We start from the raw sequence: 23949 nt of genomic DNA, 5'->3' as shown, positions 1-23949 counted from the left end.
CCATTAATTCAAATGCCTACCCTGATTTGCATTACCAAAATGCATTTCCTCACATTTATCAAAATACAACTCCATCTACGTTTCATTCACCGGTTTTACTGGCTTTTCCTTCTGAGATGACAGAGTAAGAAAAAAGATTGCATGATCTCCAGGTGAAGTGAAGGATGAGGGCCATCCATTGATGAGAAGGGTCAGCATGTATATTAGAGGATTGGAGAAACTACCCAAGGGGCAACTTTTTCACATAGAGAGTGGTGCTTGTATGGAATAAGCTGCCAGAGGAAATGGTGGAGGCTGGTACAATTCCAAACATTTTAAAAGACATCTGGATGGGTGTATGAATAGAAAAGGTTTAGAGGGCTATGGACCAAATGCTGGCAAAGGGGACTAAATTAATTTAGTTTATCTGGTCAGCACAGATGAGTTGGACCCAAAGGGTCTGTTTCCATGCTATACATCTCTATGACTATAAATCTATAAGTCATGTTCTGATGTGCTGTTACCAGTGCCCAACCTTTGGACTCAATTCCCTTCACTGTAAATAATGGCATGATATGAGCTTCATTAATTACTTTCTGAATCTACATCCTGGCCTTCTATAATTCAGGCACTCAGATACATAAGTCATTCTGCAGCTCAGAGCTCAGCAATTTCTCACTATTTAGATAACATACTTCATTAGACAGATGTTTGTCTACCCATTTAATGTATCTATTAGCTTTTTGTCTTCTTCACAGCATTGTGAGATAACATCTCTGAACAGTTTGATTAGAAAATAATTACATTCCAAACTATATTTATGTTATTAGCAAATTTGGCAACCACACCTCCTGTCCCTTCATCTAAGTAGTTTATATAAATTTGAAACAGTTTGAGGTCCCAGCAATGAACCCTGTGGCATTTTTCTTACATCTTGCCAACTTTAAAAAGATGTATTTATGCCTACTTTGTGCTTCATATGAGCCAAACAATCTTCTATCAATCTTTATCTTGAAACCATGAGCTTTCACTTCCTACAATAGCCTGAGATGCGGCACTTTATTGTATGCCTTCTGGGAATCTCAATGTTGTACCGGTCAATAGACATTTGGGGTTACTGTCTATATAACACGGTTAATCCTAAATTATTTTTATCTTGCGCAGATCTTTAAGAACCATTTAGGTCTTTTCTGGATATTCCTGATTGTTCATTGAAATTTTTGCAATGTTTGTGAAGGTTTGTAGCTCAGGTTGAGGTTTAGGGTGTAGGTTTGCTCACTGAGCTGTAGATTTGATATCCAGACGTTTCATTACCTGCCTAGGTAACATCATCAGTGGCGACCTCCATGTAAAGCGAAGCTGTTGTCTCCTGCTTCCTATTTATATGTTTGTCCTGGATGGGGTTCCTGGGGTTTGTGGTGATGTCATTTCCTATTCATTTTCTGAGGGGTTGATAGATGGTATCTAGATCCAACCACAACGCCATAAACAAACACATAGATTTAGATACCATCTATCAACCCCTCAGAAAACGAACAGGAAATGACATCACCACAAACCCCAGGAACCCCATCCAGGACAAACATATAAAGAGAAAGCAGGAGACAACAGTTTCACTTCCCTTGGAGGTCACCACTGATGATGTTCCATAGCCAGGTAATGAAACATCTGGATATCAAACCTACAGCTCAGCGAGCAAACCTACACCCTAAATTCATTGATATATAGGATGTTTTAATTATATGAAGCCGCTGATTGCTAACAGCAAGGAAGATGTTTAGAACTCTATTCTTGGGATCTTCTAAGACAAGAACCAGTATAGAAACAATATAAGGTGATCAGAGGTTTTAGAAACATTAACATCCCATCTCCTGAAAAACTAGGACAACACACTCAGAAAGCTAAAATCAATGTGGCAGCTAACACCAACATATTACCAGCACAATTTCTAACAAACATGTACTTTAGAAAGTGGCACTTTATGGTACAGCTGATGAGAGAGCTCCGTACAGCATTTGATGGATCACTGCTTCCCAGCAGAATCACACTGTAGAGCCGCTGTGCATACTCACTTGGCTTTCTGAAGTTTTCTGTTTCATAGATATCAACAGTTCAGCAGTGGCAAAGCTGCCTACCTCAGGTCAGTCACAGTTCATGAGATCAACGCATGTGCATTGTGCTGGACAAATGACATTTGATACAGTGCAATCAGCCAATAGTTCAAATGTCTTTACCTAGACAGAGATAGTATTGTATCGATGCAAGTCCACGTAATGATCCTCCAAAGAAATGCAGTTTGCACACTCAAGAGAAGCTTTATGTGGCACTGAACAAGTTGAAGTGAAATAGTTTAATTTGGAAAGTGAACCGCACGAAGATTGGTGTAGCTCCAGCACATGTATTTTAAAGAGAAATATCACTGCATGCGTGTGCCTCAATGACCGGTACCTCAGCCTTTCTCTTGAAAAATGTTGAAGCTCTGAAATTTTCTCCAGCAAGATTCTTTTCAAAGCTGAGTGTGAAACATGAATATTAGTCTGCCCATTTAGCTAAAGAATCCCAAGAATATTTAGGACTGTATTTGGATGCAACAGTTTTTGGCAGTTGCAACTTGAGCAATCAATTAGACAAAATAAATTTCAACTGCACCTGGATAGATTATTGAGAATGTACTCAGTTGTATTTACATTGCTAACAATATTGTGGTCATGGGGAAGACAAAGGCAGAACGTGACCCACAGCCTTCACCTGAAGGCAGCAATGTGACAACAAGGACTAGTATCTAACAGCACACAGTGTCAAAGTCCACCGTCCACAATATTGCCCACAGCACAATATGAGGTCATTAAAATTGACAATTCTTGATGAGCACTGTACCAGAAGTGAATAAAATAAAGAACTCTGGTGCTGGAGATCTAATACAAAATCAGAAATAGCTGGAGAAATTCAACAGGTCTAGCAACATCTGTGGAGAGGAAGAACAGTTAATATTTCATGTCCAGTGGCCCTTCTTCAGAACAGTTCTGAAGGGTCACTGGACCTAAAGTGTTAGCTCTGCACTCTCTCCACAGATGCTGGAAGGGATCTCTGCCCACCATGTATCATCTTCCCAATCCAATTGGAACATAACCAAATTCTTCATCACCTCATTCAATGATTCTTAATTATTATTCAATTTTAATCACCCACCATAACAATTGAAAAAAAATTGAACAACAATTTACAAAACTTCTCTAAGCTTTAGTTCCTTGATTGCTTTCCATGGGGTCCTGGAGGTCAGTCTTTAATTCTTTGATACTCCAAGTCAAACCTGATAACCCTAGGCAATCAGTGATTCTTGAAAGCTGCTGTGTACTACTGATAAATTCACTTTCATCTTTTCTTAAATTTAGTTTACGTTATTCATTATTTGCAGATATTTATTTCACAGTTGTTAATATTTTACTAATGTCACCTCAGTACTTATGTACTTGGCAGTGGGCCGTTCCATTATTTATTTTCTCAGTGGCAGCTTTACTCTTGGAGTTTAGATTAGATTACTTACAGTGTGGAAACAGGCCCTTCGGCCCAACAAGTCCACACCGACCCGCCGAAGCGCAACCCACCCAGACCCATTTCCCTACATTTACCCCTTCACCTAACACTACGGGCAATTTATGATGGCCAAATCACCTAACCTGCACATTTTTGGACTGTGGGAGGAAACCCACGCAGACACGAGGAGAATGTGCAAACTCCACACAGAGAGTCACTTGAGGCGGGAATTGAACCCGGATTTCTGGCGCTGTGAGGCAGCAGTGCTAACCACTGTGCCACCGTGCTGTCCACTGGCACGAGGGGATGAACCTTTCCCGTGAAACTGATCCAGCAGATTCCTGCAATTATTGTATCAGGCAGGCAAGCTCCAAGCAGGATTTCAGTATATTCAGCAGTGAGCAGGACTGCCTGGTTTTAGGGCTGGATTGTGACAGAGGTGCCTTTTCAACAAGTTCATAGAAGGTTCGTAGAACCATAGCATGGAATGAATCAACTGCTCAGCAATCCTTTGCACCTTGCGGAGGGGTTCTAATTTTACATGGTCTTATGCAAGGCCTTGGTAAAACTGGAGCTAGTGATGTGCTGGCATTACTGAGTATCCAGTGTGCTTCTGATGAAAAGTACGATGAATGACCTTTCTCCATCACTACTATATACTTAACTATGTACACTTTTGTGTGGGAGTTTGTTAAATATCCCAGAAGCAGCAGACATTGGTGGGGTTTCAACTTCTTTTCCAATACGAGGGAAGGTTGAATCAATGTTTACATGCATTAATGTAAAGCTCTCTTCTTTGCTGAATGTACCACAATACAGTAACATGCGCATTAGATAGCTGTATAATAAAGACCGTTAAGTTTAAGGAAAGCGTATTATTTACAGGTTTTCCTGTTATTGTGTGATATAGCAGTTTACTAAATTGTGACCAAAAAAATACAAGAAAATTAATTCAACATTTAAAAAAAAATAAAAATCTTGCTACTCGTTTTCTTAAGTGATGGCTCAATCCCTTTTTCACACTTTTGAGAAAGCGAGATGTAAACTTTATTTGCCAAAACAATTTCTTCAGAATTTTATCATATTGTTTCCAATGTTGTTCCCCTGTTGGAGTTTTGGACAGTAGAAGTTGGGCTTGAAAACACACGACTCAGTCTTACTGAATGATTTTGTACAAACTGGGCCCATTGCATAATTTAGGAAGTTTGATGTTGAGGGCATCAATGATCAGATCAAGGGAAGTATTTTGCTGTCTGTACGGTTGGTAATTTGCTCAATATGTCAGATGTAAGCCTCCTGGGCCACTCATTTCAGTTTGCAATATATCATTTTAATGGTTCATGATCTGTTTCAATGGTGAATTTCTTGCCAATAAGTAGGTGTGAAACAGCATAATTCCAAATTACGGAGCTAATGTCTCACACTTTATATTAGAGTAGTTGGCTTCCGCAGATGATAGGTTTATTGAACTAAAGGCAAAAGGTTTTTGGCTTGCAAAATAAATGCACTGAGGTCGTGCTGTGATGCATCCACTTCAAGAATCATGGTTTTCCTGGGCTCATAGTATTGCAGTTGGCAATATTTTGTTGGCAAGACTTAGTGAGATTCTCAATGATGTATTGGCGATTGTCTTGCCACCCGTAAGGAATGTCCCCTTATTACAAATCTATCGGAGGAGATAACTTGTCAGTGAATTTGTTGGGACATGCAGCAAGAGGAAATGAGGCAATAGAGTCATAGAGATGTACAGCATGGAAACAGACCCTTCAGTCCAACTTGTCCATCCCTACCAGATATCCTAAAGTAATCTAGTCCCATTTGCCACCACTTGGCCAATATCCCTCTTAACTCTTCCTCATCATATATCCACCCAGCCTCCACAACTTCCTCTGGCAGCTCATTCTATACATGCACCACCTTGTGCAATAAAACGTTGCCCCTTAGGTCTCTATTATACCCTTCCACTCTCACCCTAAACTTATGTCTTCTAGTGCTGGACTTGCCCACCCCCGGGAAAAGACTTTGTCAATTTATCCCTCATGATTTTATAAGCGTCTTTAAGGTCACCCCTCAACCTCCGACACTCCAGGGAAACAGCCCCAGCCTACTCAGCCTCTCCCTACAGCTCAAATCCTCCAACCCTGGCAACATCTTTGTAAATCTTTTCTGAACCCTTTCAAGTTTCACAACATCCTCCTGATAGGATGGAGACCAGAACTGCATCCCAAAAGTAGCTGAACCATTATCCTGTACAGCTGCAGTATGACCATTCAACTCTTATACTCAATGCTCTGACCAATGAAGAAAAGCATATCAAATGCCTTCTTCACTATTCTATCCACCTGCGATTCTAATTTCAAGAAACTATGAACCTGCACTCCAAGATCTCTTTATTCAGTAACACTCCCGAGGACCTTACTATTAAGTGTATAGATCCTCCTCTGATTTGCTTCTCCAAAATGCAGCACCTCACATTTATCTAAATTAAACTCCATCTGCCACTCCTCAGCCCATTGTCCCATCTGGTCAAGATCTGGTAGTAACCTTCTTTGCTGGTCCACTACAATTTTGGTGTGATCTTCAAACTTAGTAACTATACCTCTTGAGCTCACATTCAAAGTATTGATATAAGTGCTGACAAGTAGTGGTCCCAGCACCGATCCTTGTGGCACTCCACTGGTCACAGGCCTCCAGTCTGAAAACAACCCTCCACTACCTCCCTCTGTCTTCTACCTTTGAGCCAGTTATGTATCCAAATGGCTAGTTCTCCCTCTGTTCCATGAGATCTAACCTTTCTAATCAGTCTCCCATGGGGGACCTTGTCGAACGGCTTACTGAAATCCATATAGATCACATCCACTGCTCTGCCCTCATCAATCCTCTTTGTTACTTCTTCAAAAAACTCAATCAAGTTTGTGAGACATGATTTCCCCTGCTCAAAGCCATGTTGACAATACCTATTCAGTCCTTGCCTTTCCAAATACATATAAATCCTGTGCCTCAAGATTCCCTCCAGCAACTTGTCCACCAACAATGTCTGTCAGGCTCACTGGTCTATAGTTCCTGGCTTATTCCTCCCACCATTCTTAAATAGTGGCACCACGTAAGTCAACCTCCAGTCTTCCGGCACCTCACCTGTGACTATCGATGATACAAATATCTCAGTAAGGGGCCCAGCAATCACTTCCCTACCTTCCCACAAAGTTCTAGGGTACACCTGATCAGATTCTGGGGATTTATCCACTTTTATGTGTTTCAAGACATCCAACACCTCCTCCTCTGTAATATGGATATTTTCCAAATTGTCACCATCTATTTCCCCACATTCTATATCTTCCATGTCCATCTCCACAAAAAATACTGATGCAAAATACTCATTTAGTATCTCCCTCATCTCCTGCAGCGTCACAAATAGGATGCCTTGCTAATCTTTGAGGGGCTCTATTCTCTCCTTAGTTACCCTTTTGCCCTTAATGTATTTATAAAAATCCTTTGGATTCTCCTTACCCCTATTTGCCAAAGCGATCTCAAAGCTCTTTTTGACCTCCTGATTTTCCTCTAAAGTGTACGAGGTAAAAACAATGACTGCAGATGCTGGAAACCAGATTCTGGATTAGAGTGGTGCTGGAAAAGCATAACAGTTCAGGCAGCATTGAAGGAGCAGGAAAATCGACATTTCGGGCAAAAGCCCTTCATCAGAAATACAGGCAGAGAGCCTGAAGGGTGGAGAGATAGAAATGAGGAAACTGGTGAAGTCCACATTGATGCCTTGGGGTTGAAGCGTTCCGAGGTAGAAGATGAGGCGTTCTTCCTCCAGGCGTCGGGTGGTGAGGGAGCGGCGGTGAAGGCAGCCCAGGACCTCCATGTCCTCGGCTGAGTGGGTGGGGGAGTTGAAATGTTGGGCCACAGGGCGATGTGATTGATTGGTGCGGGTGTCCCAGTGATGTTCCCTAAAGCACTCTGCTAGGAGCCATCCAGTCTCCCCAATGTAGAGGAGACTGCATCGGGAGCAATGGGCGCAATAAATGACGTTGGTGGATGTGCAGGTAAAACTTTGATAGATGTGGAAGGCTCCTTTAGGGCCTTGAATGGAGGTGAGGGAGGAGGTGTGGGCGCAGGATTTGCAATTCCTGTGGTGGCAGTGGTAGGTGCCAGATGGGAAGGTGGGTTGTAGGGGGGTGTGGACCTGACCAGGTAGTCATGGAAGGAACGGTCTTTGCGGAAGGCGGAAAGGGGTGGGGAGGGAAATATATCCCTGGTGGTGGGGTCTGTTTGGAGGTAACGGAAATGTCAGCGGATGATTTGGTTTATGCGAAGGTTGGTAGGGTGGAAGGTGAGCACCAGAGGGGTTCTGTCCTTGTTACGGTTGAAGGGTGGGGTCTGAGGGCGGAGGTGCGGGATGTGAACGAGATGCATTAGAGGGCATCTTTAACCACGTGGGAAGGGAAATTGTGGTCTCTAAAGAAGGAGGCCATCTGGCGTATGGTCTGGGAGATGATGGTTTGGTGATGGGGTGGGGTCATGTTCAAGGGGGCGGTAGGAGGAGGTGTCCTCGAGTTGGCATCCGGCTTCAGCGGTGTAGAGGTCAGTGCGCCAGACTACCACTGCACCCCCTTTAACTGTTGGCTTGATGGTGAGGTCGGGATTGGATCAGTGGGAGTGGAGGGCAGCACGTTGTGAGGGTTAGAGGTTGGAGTGGGGGAGGGGGGTAGACAGGTTGAGGTGGTTAATCTCCCGGCGGCAGTTGGAAATGAAGAGGTCGAGGGCAGGTAATAGGCCAGCACGGGGTGTCCAGGTGGATGGAGTGTGTTGGAGGTGGGCGAAGGGGTCTTCGGAAGGTGGGCGGGATTCCTGATTGTGAAAGTAAGCTCGGAGGCGGCAGAAGAAGTGTTCGACGTCACAACGCATATTAAATTCATTGATGCGTGGACGGAGGGGGATGAAGGTGAATCCTTTGCTGAGGACTGATCGTTCGTCCTCAGTGAGGAGGAGGTCTGGAGGGATGGTGAAAACTCAGCAGGGCTGGGAGCTGGGATCTAGTTTGGGTGTGGAGCTGGGAGTAGGGGCAGAGTCTGTAACTGGAGTGGGTGTGGCTTTTGCCTGAAACGTCGATTTTCCTGCTCTAAAGTGTACTCCTACTCTCTTTATACTCTTCTAAGGATTCTCTCGATCTCTCCTGTCTATGTCTGACATATGCTTCCTTTTTTTTCTTAACCATGACCTCAAATTTCTTAGTCATCCAGCATTCTCTACACCTATCAGCCTTTCCTTTCACCCTAACAGGAATATTCTATCTCAGGACTCCAATTTTCCAGCCATTCCTTTACCTGCAAACATCTGCCCCCCAGTCAGCTTTTGAAAGTTCTTGCCAAAGACAGTCAAAATAAGCCTTCTTCCATTTCAGAAATTCAACTTTTAGATCTGGTCTATCCTTCTCCAACACTATTTTAAAGCAAATAGAGTTATAATCGCTGGCCCCAAAATGCTCCCCACTGACACCTCAGTCACCTGCCTTGCCTTATTTCCCAAGAGTAGGTCAGATTTTGCACCTTCTCTAGTGGGTACATCCACATCCTGAATCAGAAAATTTTCTTGTACACACTTAATAAATTCCTCTCCATCTAAACCATTAACACAATGCCAGTCCCAGTCTATGTTTAGAAAGTTAAAATCCCCTACCATGGCTACCCTATTATTCTTACAGATAGCTGAAATCTCCTTACAAATTTTCTTCTCAATTTCTCGCTGACTATTAGGGGATCTATAATACAATCCCAATAAGGTGATCATTCCTTTCTTATTTCTCAGTTCCATCCAAATAACTTCCCTGGATTTATTTGGGAAATCTTCCATAAGTACAGCTGTAATGCTATCCCTTATCCAAGACATTGCAGATCCTCTTTATTCTGTGGTGTTGATACTTGTTAAGGCCCTCGATCTTACTTGGATCAAAACTGATTTCTTTGGTGGAGTAAGTGGACCCAAAATGTTTATTTGGCACCTTCTTCAAACCCCCTCCCCCACCCGCCCAAAAATTGGGAGGAATGGCAAAATGTTGTGAATGGGTTTTGGACTTCTGAAACAAAACAGAAAATTCTGAAAACCCTTCAGCATGTCTGATAGCATCTGTGGAGAGACACAATTGACATTTGAAGTTTGTCACCCTGAGCACCAGTCAAACATACAATTTGTCAGGTAGATTCTAACCATTGAACAGAAAATAGAATCCAGATTGTCAGCCCCAGATAAATAAAAAGAATAATCTAATTTAATAACGTTTCTTTTTGCCTTCAGAAATAGGAGAGTTTTCTCATTCAATAGAATCATGGCTGACCCTGACCATAGACTTCAGCTTTATTTGTCTGCCTGAGCCCCATTTCCCCTTACTTTCTTAAAATCCGCCTTGAAAACAATCAATAGATGAGCAGCCGAGGAGGGTAGAGAATTCCAATGAGTAAATATCATCCATGTGGGGGAAAACAAACTTCTCATCTCACTCCCAAGGACTGACTCCTTATCCTGAAGTCATGCTCCCTAGTCCTAGATTTTCTAGCAAGGGAATACAGCTTTTTCACATTTCCCCTGTTAAGGCCTCTCATGTTTCTAAACCTTCTTCTAAACGCTGGAATATGTAGGTACATTTGTTCAATCTATTGTCATCTACATTAACATTCCCAGGAACCATTCTACTGTGTATTTGTTGCACTATCCTTGTAGCCAGTACCTTATTCTCCTTACCTTAAACTCCTTCCAAGAAAGACCAACACATATGTCTTGCTACATATATGTTAAATTCATCTATTTTTGTGGGCAAGGATATTTAGATCCCTCTGAACAAGATTTAAAACTGTAGTTTTTCCAGCAAAATGAATAACTTACATTATACTCCATTGGCCACCTTTCTTGTGCATTAACTTAATCTGTCATTGTGACCTTGCAGCCTCTTTGTGCTCTCGTCATCATTTTCTTTCTCACTAGGTTTGCATGGTCAGCAAACTTGGATGGCATTACACTTCCACCTTTATTTAAATCATTATTATAGATTGGGACACCACACCAGTATTATCCTGTCAACTGAAAATGACCCCTTTACTCCTACTGTCAGCTCTCTGTCTTTTAATCAATCGTCTATTGATAATACATTATCCCCAATTCCAGGAGCCCTTATTTTATGCAACAATGTTTTCTGTGGTATCTTACTAAATCCCTTTATCTCTCTTATAAATGAATCCTCAAAAAACAAATGAAGTATCAAATGTAATTTCCCTTTCATAAAACCATTTTGAACTCTGCCTAATCATATTGTGATTTTCTTTGTGACTATATCCAGCCTCAATAATAATGGACACCAGCATTGTTCATTCAACTCTATTGGGCTTACTAGCCCACAGTTCCCTGTTTTAGGTGTTATGAACACTGTTACAATCCTTCAACCCAGAGCAGATGTAATTGTTTCATTTCTCAGTGAGTGCCAAATTAACTCTCATACCAATGTAATTAATTTCATTGAAGTTTAGGACTGCAATTCCAAGGCTAAGTAGATCCCTCTCAAACTCAGAATGAAATTCCATTAAAAATGACTTAGAGTCGCACAGATGCACAGCACAGAAACAAACCCTTCAGTCCAACATGTCCATGTCGACCAGAAATCCTAACCTAATCTAGTCCCATTTGCCTGCACATAGCCCATATCCCTCTAAGCACTTCATAACCATATACCCATCCAGATGCCTTTTAAATGTTGTAATTGTACCAGCCTCCATCACTTCCTTTGGCAGCTCATTCCATATACCCACTACCCTCTGCGTGAAAAGGTTGCCCCTTAGGTTCTATTTATGTAGCACCTTTCACAATCACCAGAGATCCTACTGCTGATGAAGCACTTTTGATTATTCTGAGAGCTTATTGTGTAAAATTAATTGCCAAAATTCCTGCACATAACAAGGGCATTACTTTTTTTTACAGCTAACACTTTTAGATTAAATATAAACTATCAATATGGAAGTTAATTTTGCACAGTATACTTGCAGACCCATCAGTTTAATAATGAATGAACAGTGTGTTTTTGTAATATTGATTGAGGAATAAATATTCATCAAGCCACTGGAAATAATTTCTTGCTCTTCTATTAAACAGTATTTTGGGATCTTTATGTTCACGTGAAGGAAAAATGGGGCCTCACTATAACAACTCTTCTAAAAGATTGCACCTTTGACTGAAGCATTCGATCAGCATTGGACTACAGTGTCAGCTTGATTCTTGTGTTCAGGTCCCTGTGGTGCAGTTGCAGTGTGGAACTTAAACACATACCTTCTGACTCAAAGGCAACAGTGCTGCCAACTGAGCTCCAGCTGACACTGTTATGTTATGATCGCTATGCTCCATATAGGATCCTTTACTGCAAGAATATTAATTAAACCTGTTTCTTTAGACATGGCAAAATCTAAAATAGCCTGTCCCTTGGCTGGTCCCAGGAAACTGTTTTGAATATAGTCAATTAACTTGTCCTCCAAATTTGATGTGTCTGGTCTATGTGGAGATTAAAGATCCCAATGATTATTAAAATCCCTTGTTATGAATTCCCATTCTTTCTTGATTAATACTCTGTCCAATAGTTTAGCTGCTACTCAGAGATCCATAAACTACTCCATTGTTATCTCTTTAGTTCTACCTGTTTTCACAATTACTAATTTTAATTCCTTATCTTCTGGACTACATCTTTCCTCATTGCTGTCCTTGCATCATCATATATTGTCAGACATATATTGCCTCCATACTTTTGTCCATTGTCAGCCTTTAAAAATAAAGTCCTGTATCCTGGAATATTTAGCTCCTCAGAAGAGAATCTCTTCTTGGCACCCTTTGGACCTCCTGTGGCATTGCTACAACTGCTTTTAGTCATCCACACACCATTCACCGGATGCTGCTTAAATGGCCTCGAAACATCAAGTCCGCACCTACTGTGGAAGGTATACAGCCACCAATGCCCTTCATCATCCAAAGTTAGAAGTCACACTACACCAGGTTATAGTCCAACAGGTTTACTTAAACTCACAAGCTTTTGGAGTGCTGCTCCTTTATCAAGTGCATCATCCAGGTATAATTCGAGCTGTAGCCATTACTGCCATTGACACTAATGAGCTGCTGGTCCGCAGTTTGGATGGCCATTGTTGGAAGCTTACAACATTACGATAATGATGCTTTTGGTGCAGTGGTAGTATCCCTACATCTGGGCAAGGAGTTCTGGTTTCAAATTCCACCTGCTTCAGAGGTGTGTAATAACATTCCTGAGCAGATTGATTAGAAAATGTCACCAGCAGACCTCGTGGCAGCCACCACACTGACTATGATCCACACTGGCTGTTGAAGCTGTCCCATAATTTCAGCCCCTGCGCAGGGGCCATGCAATTTCAATAATTCCTGTATAAAGGTGTTAAGAAACAAAAACACTGCCTTTCCTTACTGTTTTGAGCCTTCTTTTCCTGCAGTGACAAAGACGAACTATGTTCGTCACCCATCGAATTCAAGAACAGTGTCTAAACTGGTGGCAGCTGAGCTCTCTGCAGCAGGGTTTCTTCAGTGACTCCTGGATGTGGCCACTCTGCAGTGATACTGCCATCGTCAGCACTAACAGATAGCCAAACAGCTAGACTATCATCCTGTAAATAGTTCCACTTTATCTGGAGAAGGTGGTAAGAGCAGGAGAGACACTTGGTCAGTCATGCCTGACGTGGAGTAATGTCCCTCAAGCTATCACCTCTGGTGAAAGGCTGGTATCCTGTTCTAAGAAAAAGAACTAGCTTTGGAAACAGACATAAGCACAGGCTTTGTCTGTCTCATGTGTGATTAGACACAAGAAAGCCTCTAAGTCTAAAGCAACTCAGGAAAATATCAAAAGACACTTCACAGGATGTAGACAAAATTGACATTAGGTCAAAGAATGAGACATTGAAACTGCTGATCAAAAGCTTGGTCAAAAAGGTATGTTTTATAGAGTAGTTGCAGAGAAGAGTGAGGTGTCAGAATCAATTCCAGAGAGAGTGTACACAGCTGAAGCAAAACTTCCAGCGATGACCCAGAGTGAAATAAAAATGCATTAAAGAATTGGAGAAACACAGCATCTTAGAGGTGCAGAAACGCTGGGAGATATGAACAGTTATGAAGAGAAGTGAATACAGAGGGATTTGAATGGCAAAATGGGCAATTTTAAAACTTAAATGTTCTAGGCAACGAGTGTAGGTCAGCAAATCCAGGAATGATGAGTAAACACAATTTGGTTTAAGTCCTTTTGGAGTTTTGGGTGCGCTCGAGTTTATTGGTTTGTGGTTCCTCAGCTAAATAACCTTGGTTAAAAGAAAGGTCAGTGCAGTGACTTGAAATTCCTCTCTGTTTGGCCTTAAATATGAGGATATAGGCCAGGAGTTTCCATTTTCCCATCTAAGACTTGGAGTGGTCGTATTCCATAGCAACTAACTCGCTACCTGCAGCACCAAGGAAACCCACTGGATCATGGGCCAAACAGCTTGTTAAGAGCTGACCAGTGAATGGCATGGCTTATCAAAGGCCACTGTAGTGAGGTCCAACATCACATGATGGCTAGCCACAGGTAAGCAGCTTTTAGATATCGAAAGGCCTACTGTCAAGGCCTGGTCTTTAGCAGATTCAGTGGCAGGATGATAAATTATTTTCTTTCATTTCTTGTGAAAAGGGGATCAAGGAGAGAGGTGTAGTGATTCTAACAAGGTCAGCCAGGTGGACATCATAGAATATCAGTTCTCTGATTGGGCCTGTTAATCTGGTCCAATCAGGGTTGACAGATTAGAATGGGAGTGTGTAGGCCATCCTGTTAATCTGGTTGACAGATTAGAATGGGAGTGTGTAGGCCGTCCTGACTGCTGTCACCCTGGGCGGGTACCGGGGCGGGCTGTCCTAGAGGTGGTCGAAAGGTGTGTCAGGGCGGACCGAGAACTGGAAGGGGCATGGGGTGGACCGAGAACCGGAAGGTGGGTAGGGGCGGGCTGCCTTAGAGTAGTCGGAAGGTGGGAGGGGCGGGGGCTTGCTGGGTCTGTATTGTCTGCACTTTTGCATGTAACGGTATTGTCTAATGTACAAATGTCATTGTCACTGTCTTGTCATATGTGGAACTGGGATTTGAGGTTTGTCCTCCTCTCCCTGTAAAATGGTTGAACGGTAGGGTTTGGGGCCTAGCTTTGCTGCTCCTCTCCCTTGTAACATTGCTGTCTCTTATGTACAGCTGTAAATGTTTTTTGTAAACTGTTTGTTTGTAATTTGTTTAATAAAATATAAATAGAATGGGAGTGTGTTAAAGATTCGTGCACTTTGTAAAAAAAAATATAAAGAGGAGATGAAGGGCAGTGTTTGTCACTGGCCACCCGGGTGTTTTCCTATCTTCCTGGTGGTGGAATTTGAATAAAGATTTGTGCACTTTGTGTAAAAGAAAAAAAAATATAGAATGGGAGTGTCCCATGGGTGCTGGGGATAAAATAAGCACTAAAAAAAAAGAAAAATAAAAGAAAAAAGAGAATGGGAGTGTCAAAGGCTTTGTTCACTCTGAGAGCTGGCTTTGAGGGAGCTGAATCAGTGTCAGGGATTTGCCTTGTATGAATAAAGGGTGACTTGATGACACGATACTGGCCTCTGTGGAGTAGTTTCAGAAGAGCAGCAGGAAGGTTGGTGGCAAACGTGTAGTGGTGGCTTTCAGAGGCCAAATATTTGCCTTTCTATCCATGCACTGATTGCCCCATCACCCCAGATTGGAGCAAATAGAGGCCAAACTCATCAGACAGGTCACCCTGTATTCTCACCCAAGTCACTTTTCTGACCTGAAGTGTAGGTAGGTAATCTCACCAATGGCAAGCTGAAGCCCCTAGGTGGCTGTTAATCAACCAGGTATGCTCCTTAATTGCCCCAATGGGATCATGGCATTCAGCATCGAATTAGTGAGGCAGTAAAAAGGGGATGAGTAACTCTTGAGGGCCAACTCACCCTTTATTTCCTCTTCTCAAGTCTTCTCTCACCACTTCCAGGGAAGAGAAATTTACACACATTGTGTTCAATGCCTAATTTTCAAACTGAATCATGTGTTGACAAGACATTAAAGGGCATGATGCTTGATCTTTTCAGCAATCTGTTTGATGAAGATTTAATCGGGTTAGATTGCTGAGCTTCAGATCCTGACTTCTATCCCTTTATTTAATAGTTCTTATTGGTTTAAACAAATTGAGAAGTAATGACATGAGGAGTGTTCTGGGTATCAATCACATGTGAAGGCCCCATTAGTTTCTCCAGTTATACTTTCTTCACATTGATTAGTAACAACATAAATTTTGTCAATTCTTGGAGAATCAATTCCTCTTCCCACATTGGCTTGACATTTTTCACAATCCATTTTACTTTTCTCTCTGGTCTTCTTTTAACATTTTGCTGTTGATGATTTGTTTCCTGTGTGCTTTTCAATTGGTTAAAGCCAATATATGACTTTCTTGATATATGCATTTAACCAGCCGGTGCTCATCCCTCTGACAGTTAAGGCCTCTTTGTGTGACCCTGTCCAGATTAATGTTGCAGTTCTGTAATTTGCATTCATCAGGGTTACCATTCTCATTTCACTTATTAGCAGATACTTATTTCCAACTGTAAAAGTCTGAAATATAACTTTGTTCTTGTTTCTGCACCCTACACCTTCCTTTCCCATAATCCCTGCTGGTCAGATTAATAATTAACTGAGAACAAATATAGCTTCAAAGTTACAATGAGCAATGCTTTGGGAGGTACACATAACGCACATTAAATTGAGCTCCCTAGAACAGGGGATACTGTTCTATTAAATGATTATACTGTACCTCTAATCAAATAGTGTACTGAAGAATCTGATTCAAATGCATGAATTTTTCATATTTTGATGTGGCTCAGCCTATAACATAACTGGGCAAAAATTGTGAGTAAGCTTTCAAGGTACAGTAGTGATATTAAATTTGTTTCAAAGCCAACAACAGTTTAGTTTTTGAATGGCAGATTAGGATTGCGCTTTTATGGGATGGTGTGTTTGTTTTGAGAGTTTCCATCTGTTCTGTCAGATTTGTATCATTCTAACATGATTCATCCAACCACGCATGACAGACTTATAATTCATCCCTGGTCGATGGTTGCTATAGTTTGCAAGGACACGACTACTATCTTCTGGAATATTGTCACATTTCAAGTATGTATGATGACAATACTTTCTATTGTCCATGTAGACTAGTCAATATACCAATCTACTCAGTTTATTTTTTCAAAGAAATATAAAATCGAATGAGTACTATTCCATTCCTTAGAAAATGCTAAGGACAGTATACAAAGCTTTGAATAATCCTAACCCACGAAAAAATAAAATGGTTCTCACTGTCACTCTGTTATAGTGTTCATCGCAATTTGCTTCACTGGAAAAGATTAAAGCTTTCTTTGTCTTCCTCAGTCTATTTAATACAGCCCTTTGGTAACAGTCTTCACCTTCTAAAGCAAATTCTTTCATACAAACCTTCAAAAATGTGAACCAACAGCAGCTTTTTTTTGTGCCTTACCAAGTGAGTTCATAGGTTTGATGCTTTGTGCTCACCATTTTATGTTTCTTGTCTTTCTTGTCAAGATCCATTTTCCAGGAGTTTGCAGAAAAATATGGAAGGGATCATCGATTTAGACTGGTGCAAAAAAGGAAAGATCAAGAACACTTCTTCAATCAATTCATAAATATTCTCAAAAAGAGGGACAAAGAAAACAGGATTCGACTGAGGAAAATCAGATAAAGCTCTATTAAAGCTTCACTGAACAAACTGAGCTGCTGTGACAGAATTGTTGACTAAGGAATTCAGACAGTCCTTTCTGTGTGGTCTTTGGCTAATTACATTATGAAAACATTTACAACTCAAGATAATATTTTGAATTTAAAGTTGCAGGTAATACCAGTTCACGCCTCCATTATAAACATTAACATCGGTGTTGACTTTCTACTAAAGTTGTATTGTTATTTAAAGCACAACTATCACGTTTTTTCTTGTCAATTAAGCTAAGTGTAGAGAATGTCATTTAATTTCTGTGAATACTCATCAATTGTTCAGAATCAGTACACTGTAACAGTGAATTAGCTCCATGATATTGAAAATGCTCTCTTTTAGGATGGAAGAAATTTCATTCGTTAATGATTAAACCCACTGACCTTCAGATGACAGTGTGAATAACTAGTGTACAAAATTAGTGTACTGGCACTTTAGTGTAGAATTATTCTCTGCAGATTGTGGTGATAATAGTGACATCCACATAAATTTTTACCTCTAAACTAGCAGAGATTGCAAATTATGATTGAGAATATTGTGTTTTTAGGCATTAATATAATGTGACATGATTTGAACGCCATTATTTTAGTTATTGTTTTATATTTTAACAAAGCTAGTTCTAAAAAGCAAAAATAGGGCCTTCAGTTCTTAGCAGTAAACTCACAAACAGATAACTTTGCTGCTGAATATCGAGACAAATGTGGCAGTATTCGTCCAGTCACACTAACAGTGGGGCAGGAATAGGTTCTGCCAGTAGTACCAGCTTATTAAATTGCACTTTTAAAATTATAATTGCAGTATTTAAGAAAATGATATGGTAAGTTTAGTTCAGTTATGTATTCTGTATTTTTATTAGTGTATGAAAACAGTGATGGAAAGGTTGAAAACCATGCAGTATAACAAACTATTTAATTAATGTGTGCTCTTTATTTGTTTTGCTTCTAGTGAGTTATTGCTCATGAAGTGCAGAGTGCCTAATTAGTAGTGCTAGCTTGATGTTTAAAGCATTAGACGAGACTGAACGTTCTAAAATTTGGCTTTTTATAATGTGATGATTTTAAACTGTGCTTGTGGTAAAGTAATCCATTTCCAGTACAGATTTGTAGTATAATGACTTCAGACAACACCTGAGTAGCTTTTGCAACCATCTAAAAAAATTAATCAGTATTTTAATTTTATCACAAGGAATACCAATTTCCATTATATTTATCATTTAATAAGTTCAGTGACTTCTTTTGAAAGTATGTACATAATCCACAATTTTTCATTAATAAATATATCACAGTTTTATTCCAAGATATTATTTATCAAAAGCACTTAATTTCCACTAAATGTTTAACAATACAGCATCCACCAACATTACAAATAATAATATTGTCATTTATAACATCCCCAAGTGAAAATAACAGTAAAAATTGCAAATGAACCTCACTGACTCAACTTGTCTTGTAAAATGGACATCCAGTAAAATTACTTGTTTGTGTTCAAGAATTGTAGTTTTTTTTTTAAACCAATTTTCCCTTGGGAAGTGAAAGGATTTTTTTCTTTAAATGACATCATTGACCAGATCTTGCATGAATTTAAATGCGAATGTGGAAAGAAGGTTAAAAGAATTAATTCATCTTAAAAATGTAAACAGGAAATACTCTGTTTAAAGTAGACAAAATAATGGCTGAAATTAAGAAATCTAATGACTATAGATGCTATTTCTGCCAAAGAAAAGTCTGTCCTCTCATTGATATAATTCTGCATGAATTCACCCTAACATCCTAAGAAATTAATCACATGAAACATCAGGATGTTTATGCTTCAGATGTGTTGAAAAAATGTTGCTATAATAAGTATTGTGGGAAATCTGTTTTGATAACTTCAACATACAGTATAACTATTTAGGGCTGAAATTGCAAAGCTATTCCGTGAGTTTTATCATTTCTCACAGTTTTGCAAACTCCTGTGGGACTCAGATATACCTTGAGCAGGAGTCCCCATAGGAGTCCCCGAAACGTCGATTCTCCTGTTCTTTGGATGCTGCCTGACCTGCTGCGCTTTTCCAGCAACACATTTTTAGCTCTGATCTCCAGCATCTGCAGTCCTCACTTTCTCCTCCCCATAGGATATAGTAATATGCAAGCCATCCATTCCTTATTGGGAACTGATGACAAATGGGGTGAAGCTGACTTAAGTATTATACCAGGAGGTGGTGTTGAAATAATTTCTTATGAAGTGGTATAAACATTGAAAATATTGATCTGTCTGGACCATCCCAGTGTGTACAGTTCTTTTTTTTTAGGAACCAATGCTTTTTGACATCAACAATGGGAAGAAAAGCAGTTTTTGTTTAGTGCTAAATCAGTGGAAGAACTGTCAAAAATATAAAAATCACAAATGTCTGTCCAAGTGCAGTGCTTATCCAGATGTGAATATATAATAAATCACTGCATTTTGTTCACCAAATTGCAACATAATTATGAATTCAGAGCTTGAATTTCATATCGACTAAAGTTGAGTAGATCAGTACTGGAACAGGCATTCACAAAGCTACCCTGAGACACAGGGAGTTGAACATATCTGAGCATAATCTGAGGTCACTTACAATTCCATGTGAAGTGGGTTGTCTGCCAGTTAAATGCTTTGATGGCAACCCGGGGGGAGGTGCACCAAAAGTATTTGCAATAATTATAGAAGACTTTTCTTAAGGACAATTAGAAAAAATACTGACTTCTCTATGTACTTTCCTCAATAGCAGATAGAATGTTAAGGGTTATTAGCTGTTTTAAGAGTTGCAGGTAAGCTGTACACTTAAGAACTTAATGCTTGATTTGATTTATCTGAAAGAAAAGCGGCCTTAATACCCAAGGAATTAGGGTGCCGAAGGTTATGTCTTCTATCCTGCTATAATTGATCTGAATACACTTCTACATGATACAGATTATCCTGTGGGGAAAATGAATGAATCAGTAGTTGATTGGAATCTTCATTGGTGCTGATCAGCCATTTTCACTTATTGTGGACTCAAGTTTGAATAAAAATGAGTGTTGAAGGACTCTTTCTCCAAACCAAGTAAAAGCAATGGTAACGAACATTTTACCACCATCCTCAGGACAAATTAAGGAAATACACTGTGCCACTGGTGAATATAAAATTTTAATCATGGTAATACCACTCAATTGGGGAAAAGAAACCTAATATTATTTTCAACTGCCAAAATTAAGAAGGTCAGTGAGTAATTCTAGAAAATGTCTAGCTATTTTTAACATGCATAAAGATTTTGTACAAATGTGCTACTGGTGCCGAAAATAATTAGGAAGCTATTGGAATGCTGGCCCATATATCTAGACAACAAGAGTACAAGGATGCAGAAGTCCTTTCTTGAGCTGGCCTACATTCCAGACCCACATCCACATAGTTGATTCTGGGCAGTTAAGGATGGGCATAAAATGCTGGCTGAACCAGTGACACCCTTATCCCATGACTGAATTTTAAAAAATTTAAAGCCAGTTGGTAGGATATATCCAGTTGCAATTAGTTACCTTGCAGCATTTGGCAAAGACAAATTATTCTATTGATCTGTCTACTTCAGAAGCTCCTTTGCAGAGAAGAGAGTCCAGACCTCAGATTCTTCATCTCCATGAACTTACTGCTTGTCTTCATTTGACCTTCCAAACCAATGCTCACTATATCGTCTCCTGTTGATTGGTACCAATGTCCATCTAGGTTTGTGAATCTAGTTCTTCTGGAAAATAAAAGCTCATGGTGTTGGAGATGACATGGATAGAAGATTAGTTTTTTTAAAATTCATTCGTGGATGTGAATGTTGCTGGCTAGGCCAGTGTTTATTGCCCATCCCTAATTGCCCAGAGTCCAACTGAGAGTCACACATAAGCCAGACTAGGTAAGGATGGCAGTTTCTTTGCTTAAAGGGCATGAATGAATCAGCTGTGTTTTTCCCCCAACAATTGACTCATGATCATTATTAGATTCCTAATTCTAGATTTTTCATGTATATTGAATTCAAATTCCATCATCTGCCATGGTGGGATTCAAACCCCGGTCCCCAGAATATTACCTGGATCAAGCAATTATACCATTAGGCCATCACCTCCCCTAGCTGGCTAATAGGAAGCAATGAGTAGGAATAAATGAGTGCTTTTCAGGCTGGCAGGATGTCACAAGTGCTGAGTGATCAGTGCAGGGGCCTCAATGTTTCACAATTTAGATAAGTGTTTAGGATGAAGGGATCAAAGGTATCATAGCTAAATTTGCTGATGACACAAAGCTAGATGTGAAGGAGACAAAAGCCTACAAAGGGATATGGGTTGTTTCAGTCAGTGGCTAAAGATTTAGCGAATACATTATAATGTAGAAAAGTATGAAATAGTCAATTTTTGAAGAAAGAATAGAAAAGAAGCAGAGTATCTAAATGGTGAGTGTTTGCAGAGTTCTGAGACGCAGAGAGATCTGGGTGTCCTACTGCATGACTCACAGAAGGTTAATATGTAGGTACAGCAAGTGATCAGGAAAGCTAATGCAAGTTATGTTTTATTGTAAGGAGAACTGAGTGCAACAATAGGAAGGTTATGCTTTAGTTATACAGGGCCTTGGTGAGACTGCATCTCGAGTGCTGAATACAGTACTAGTCATCCTACTTACAGAAGGATGTTAATGTATTGGAAGCAATTCAAGGAAGATCCACTAAGCTAATACCTGGAATAAGTGGACTGCCTTGTGAGGAAAGGCTAGAAAGGCTAATGTTTAAATATTTTCAAGGCCAAGTTGAATATATTCTTGAGTGTCAATGGGATGAAAGTTTATGGGAGGTATGCGGGAACATAGAGTTGAGGTTAAAATCAGATCATCCATGATTTCCAATGATGGAACAGGCTCAAAGGGTCAGGTGGCCTCGTCTTGTTCCTTGTTTATATTTTCGTAACAACAGAACTTGAAAGACAGGGACAGATAGGAATAGAAATTTAGAGCTATCCATTAGCAGTAGCTTAAAATTGGCACTCAAATTGGCTATGTGAGACCAGAGGAATGGGAAAATTAATGCAGTATGATAGTATTTTGCATCGATAGAGATGAAGGCATTGGAGATTATCAGATTGGGTCCTTGTGGCCTATCTTTACCTCTGTTCCCATTCATTATTTTGTTTCCACTTCTTCATCCTTCTTCATGCAGCTCACCTCCTGGTGTTTGCCATCACTAACCACTCTTAATACTAGACCTGTTTCCTAGCACAGAGTTCAAAAGTAACTGTTGAATCATGGCCATGTTAATTGGACAATAAATTTGCCTTTAGCTTTATTAGGACTTTACCATTTCAAAACAGCATCACAAGAATGATGGGATGGTGGTAAGGTGGCATATTCTTGGAAATTATCCAGGCATTGAGACCCCAACCCTGCTTAATATGAAAATGCCAACCCCACACTTTACAAAAATGCTTTTGATTCAGTGTAAGTTGACACTAGTTGTAACGATTGCACTCAATGAATATGGAAATAGATAATACTGTAATGATTTCAAGATATCCAAAATTGCATCATAATGAATGTGTCCCAGCTTTACAAAAGTTTTGGGCATGAGCACGAGCATTCAATTTATGGGCAACCTAAGAATAAAGTTGGAGACTCTGCATGGAGCTGTATGATATCCATCTGGAATGACACTGAAGTGGAAGTCCAAAGCCAAGGAAAGAAGCTCTGCTTTGTATCCAAACAGTACCATTTCCAAGATGGTCATGCTTAATGTTGACATTTCTCACCTTAAACATCCCAAAATAATCAAACCACAAATTTAACAATCTACATTAATATGCTTTGCTAATGAGTATTGTAATCACTTTGTAAATGTATACCAAATAATTTTAAAAATTGATTTATTATTGTCATACACCTAGGTACAGTAAAAAGTTTTGTTTTGTGTGCAATACAGGCAGATCACACCACACAAAGTGCAGAAAGGTCATAGAACGAATTGAAGAATAGAGTGTTACAGCTACAGAGCAGGTGCACAAAGAACAACGTCAATATTAAATTTTAAAGGTCCATTCAGAAGTCTAATAACAGTGGGGAAGAAGTTATTCTGGTGGTCTGTGTGTTTTAGCTTTTGTATCTTCTGCCTAATAGAAGAGTTTGAAAGAGATTATAACCAGGGTGGGAGGCATGCTTGATGATGTTGGCTGCCTTCCCAAGGCAGGAAGAACTATAGATTAGACTTGATTAGATTAGATTCCCTACAGTCCAACCAGTCCACACCGACCCTCTGAAGAGTAACCCACCCAGACCCATTTCCCTCTGACTAATGCACCTAACACTATGGGCAACTTAGTATGACCAATTCACCTAACCTGCACATCTTTGGACTGTGGGAGGAAATCGGAGTACCAGAGGAAACCCACACAGACACGGGGAGAATGTGCAAACTCCGCACAGACAGTCGCCCGAGGCTGGAATCGAACCTGGGACCCATGGAGACAATGGAAGGAAGGCTGGATTGCATGATGTACTGGGCTGTGTTCACACATCTATCTGCAGTTTCTTACAGTCCTGGGCAAAACAGTTGCTATGCCAAGCCATGATGCATCCAGATAGAATGATTTCT

General features: G+C 40.2%; 1 protein-coding gene across 4 annotated transcripts in view; it reads left to right on the top strand.

Moving 5' to 3' along the window:
* LOC122561126 (transcription elongation regulator 1-like protein) overlaps window positions 1-19516 on the top strand; it is a 741295-nt gene extending 721779 nt beyond the window's left edge. For all 4 annotated transcript variants that reach the window (XM_043712594.1, XM_043712591.1, XM_043712593.1 and 1 more), the window contains exon 14: window positions 17162-19516. In XM_043712594.1, the coding sequence (XP_043568529.1) occupies window positions 17162-17318 (157 nt within the window). In that variant the 3' untranslated portion in view covers window positions 17319-19516. The remainder of the gene's footprint in view (window positions 1-17161) is intronic.
* The last annotated feature ends 4433 nt before the right edge of the window (window positions 19517-23949 follow it).

Source organism: Chiloscyllium plagiosum, chromosome 22 (genome assembly GCF_004010195.1).
Source record: "Chiloscyllium plagiosum isolate BGI_BamShark_2017 chromosome 22, ASM401019v2, whole genome shotgun sequence".
NCBI classification, from domain to species: domain Eukaryota; kingdom Metazoa; phylum Chordata; class Chondrichthyes; order Orectolobiformes; family Hemiscylliidae; genus Chiloscyllium; species Chiloscyllium plagiosum.
This window is presented reverse-complemented; position numbering and strand designations above follow the sequence as displayed.